The following is a 2,500-nucleotide window of genomic DNA, read 5'->3' as shown; positions in this document are numbered from 1 at the left end:
CTTTAATTCCAGCAACGCATGGTACAAGGGATGAGTAGCGAAATCACCGACCCACTTGGCCACCATAATAGCGACCATAATTGGTAACAAGAACTGGATATCATTCGTGATTTCCATCTGCAAGAGAAGGTGTTTTGACACTGATGTACTAGTTACAAAAAGTGTGCAGAACACTTTTCATGACTTGAAAAGAGATTAGAATCGGTGAGATCTTATTTTTAGCAGTTTCCTGCTAGAAAACAGGCTTTTCTTCTTTCGTATTTGCTGGTCTGACGAGCTCAGTGGAGGAAAACAGATCTCTGTCCTGGGTCGAAACTCGCCTCGATTCGACCACCATCCAGAATCCTTGACGGCGCTGTTCAAAACGAATGCTCATCTTTAATTTTGTTCACTGTGACTTGGGACCGCTGAGTCCCGGGCATTCCTTTATAGCAATCCCACAGTCTTTTAGAGAGACCACACAGTTTGGTTAATCAGCTTTAAAAACTCATTAATAATTCATGAGCCTAACAGCCTATCAAAACACCTATAAAACGTCACGTGTATGAGCTTTATATCCTGATAAAACACTCCTCGTTAGTATTCTTTATATAAAGAATACTAATAAGGCATACCTTGTTTTTCTTGTATGCTAATATTCACCTCGCACAATTTGAACCATTGTTTTGAGTCCACAGGGACACGCTCTTTGGGAAATGTTTTTTAGCCGTTCGAAAAACTCGCAGCACGTGTTTTATCGGGTCTAAAAACACTCGGCTACGCCTCGTGTTTTTAACCCCGATAAAACACTGCTGCTTACTTAACACACGCAATCTCGTTTGAACAAGAACAGAGGTGTCTTTTCCACTTGTCTATCAGCACAACAAGCGTAAGAGAATCAATCACAGGAGTCCAAAGGACCTATTTGTACAGTTCAGTTCAAGTAACACAGAGTTGGCGAAATTTAAACTGAACCTGCCCTTCACCAACGTAACATGACGCCACAAATAGACTGCGTTTATTGGTTCTTCTGAATCCTGCTCCGAGAGTTTTTCTCCGGGTAGTCCGTTTTCCCCCTCTCGTAAAAAAAACTAAAATGTACTTGGAGAAGATGCCCTCGATGGGGATAGCCTCAGTAACAGAATTTATTAATGCAAGTATGAATAATATATGGGCATAATGATTATTCTACTTTCCTGGGTAGTCAATAAAGACAGGAACCCATGGGTAGGAGCGAACAACTGCCCTATATTCCCGTCACGGCGTTTTCACAGAACGATTTATTTTTAGACTGAATTTCCCGCGACTGAGACTCCCTTGGGAGCCCGATGACCAATCACAAAAAACTATCTTGGCGTCATTACGTCACCGGACCAGCGGCCCGTTTCTCGAAAGTTCCGAAAACTTTTCGGACCCGAAAAGCCATTAGTGAAATTGCCAACCACTTGCTTTGAAAAGCCGATCTTTTAACATGTTTTCAAGCTAAGTAAAAGAAACAATTCTGTGAAGTTTGACGACTTAAATTCTCTCCGTTCTTGAAATACAAAGGGAATCGTGACACCCGAAAATGGCCCGCAAAGTTTCGGGACTTTCGAGAAACGGGCCCCAGAACTGCCTTTGTTTTTTTTCGGAAAAGGAAGTCTAAGAATAGATCGGTCTGTAAAAATGTCGTGACATTTTTAGTATGGAACTTGTTCTCTCCTAGTCATGGCTCCTGATAAAGAATAAAAAAGTAATACCATAATCAGTTACTTCTTGTTAACACAACATCCCGTTAAAAAGATAAATAAAGTGCTTCAACTATTCCAAGAAAATTAAATTACCAACTCTCACCATAATCACTGTTAATGACATGGTCAGTCTTGATACCCCACCGAAAAAAGATGCTGCTCCAATCAACGCGAAAGCTCCGGGGTCCATCCACGCCCAGTAACCTTGAAAAAAGGTATTTTTTTGTTCTGTTATTACTGTAAGTAGAGAAACGTTATTTATACAGGGTTGAATCTAACACTCGAAGCTTGGGAGGCCTCGTATAAAAGGTAGCAGTTCAAATAAACACATTGGGGAGCTTAAGCAACGCCAACGGCGACGGCAACGAGAACGTCACAAATATGCATATTTAGTAGGCAAAAACAATAGAGAGCTTAAGCACGCACGTTTTTGAGACGCGGACGGCAACCGGAAGTGAGCTGTTTTCCCTTTTAACTTGTTTACACACAATCACATTTACATTGCTAAGTTCTTTTCCCCATTAGAGATGATTAGTATAAAAAACTATCTAGGAGACACCACTGTCCTGGCACGCGAAAATTTCTCTTCCGGTTGCCGTCCGCGTCTCAAAAACGTGCCTGCTTAAAAAAATTAGCTTTGCGCGCCCTGCAAGTGCGTTTTTCACTTTTGTCCATTTCTTTGACGTCGTCTGCAAAATAACAACGTGAAATAGCCAAATTTGAGGTTTTATGAAGAACGTTAGCACTTGAGGATAAATTTTCATTTTCTCCCCTAGATTAAGCGCCGTTCC

The 2,500-nt window shown here is 41.3% G+C and overlaps 1 protein-coding gene across 1 annotated transcript in view; it reads right to left on the bottom strand.

Annotated features, from left to right (window-relative positions):
* LOC137992402 (chloride channel protein C-like) overlaps window positions 1-2,500 on the bottom strand; it is a 37,705-nt gene that overhangs the window by 19,097 nt on the left and 16,108 nt on the right. Inside the window, exons 16-17 of the mRNA XM_068837733.1 lie at window positions 1,813-1,913; window positions 1-117 (exon numbers count right to left, since the gene is read on the bottom strand). The exon at window positions 1-117 is cut by the window's left edge and continues 53 nt beyond it. Of these exons, the coding sequence (XP_068693834.1) occupies window positions 1-117; window positions 1,813-1,913 (218 nt within the window). The remainder of the gene's footprint in view (window positions 118-1,812; window positions 1,914-2,500) is intronic.

Source organism: Montipora foliosa, chromosome 2, assembly GCF_036669935.1.
Source record: "Montipora foliosa isolate CH-2021 chromosome 2, ASM3666993v2, whole genome shotgun sequence".
Taxonomy (NCBI): domain Eukaryota; kingdom Metazoa; phylum Cnidaria; class Anthozoa; order Scleractinia; family Acroporidae; genus Montipora; species Montipora foliosa.
The sequence above is the reverse complement of the archived record's forward strand: the minus strand, read 5'-3'. Positions and strand labels throughout refer to the sequence as shown.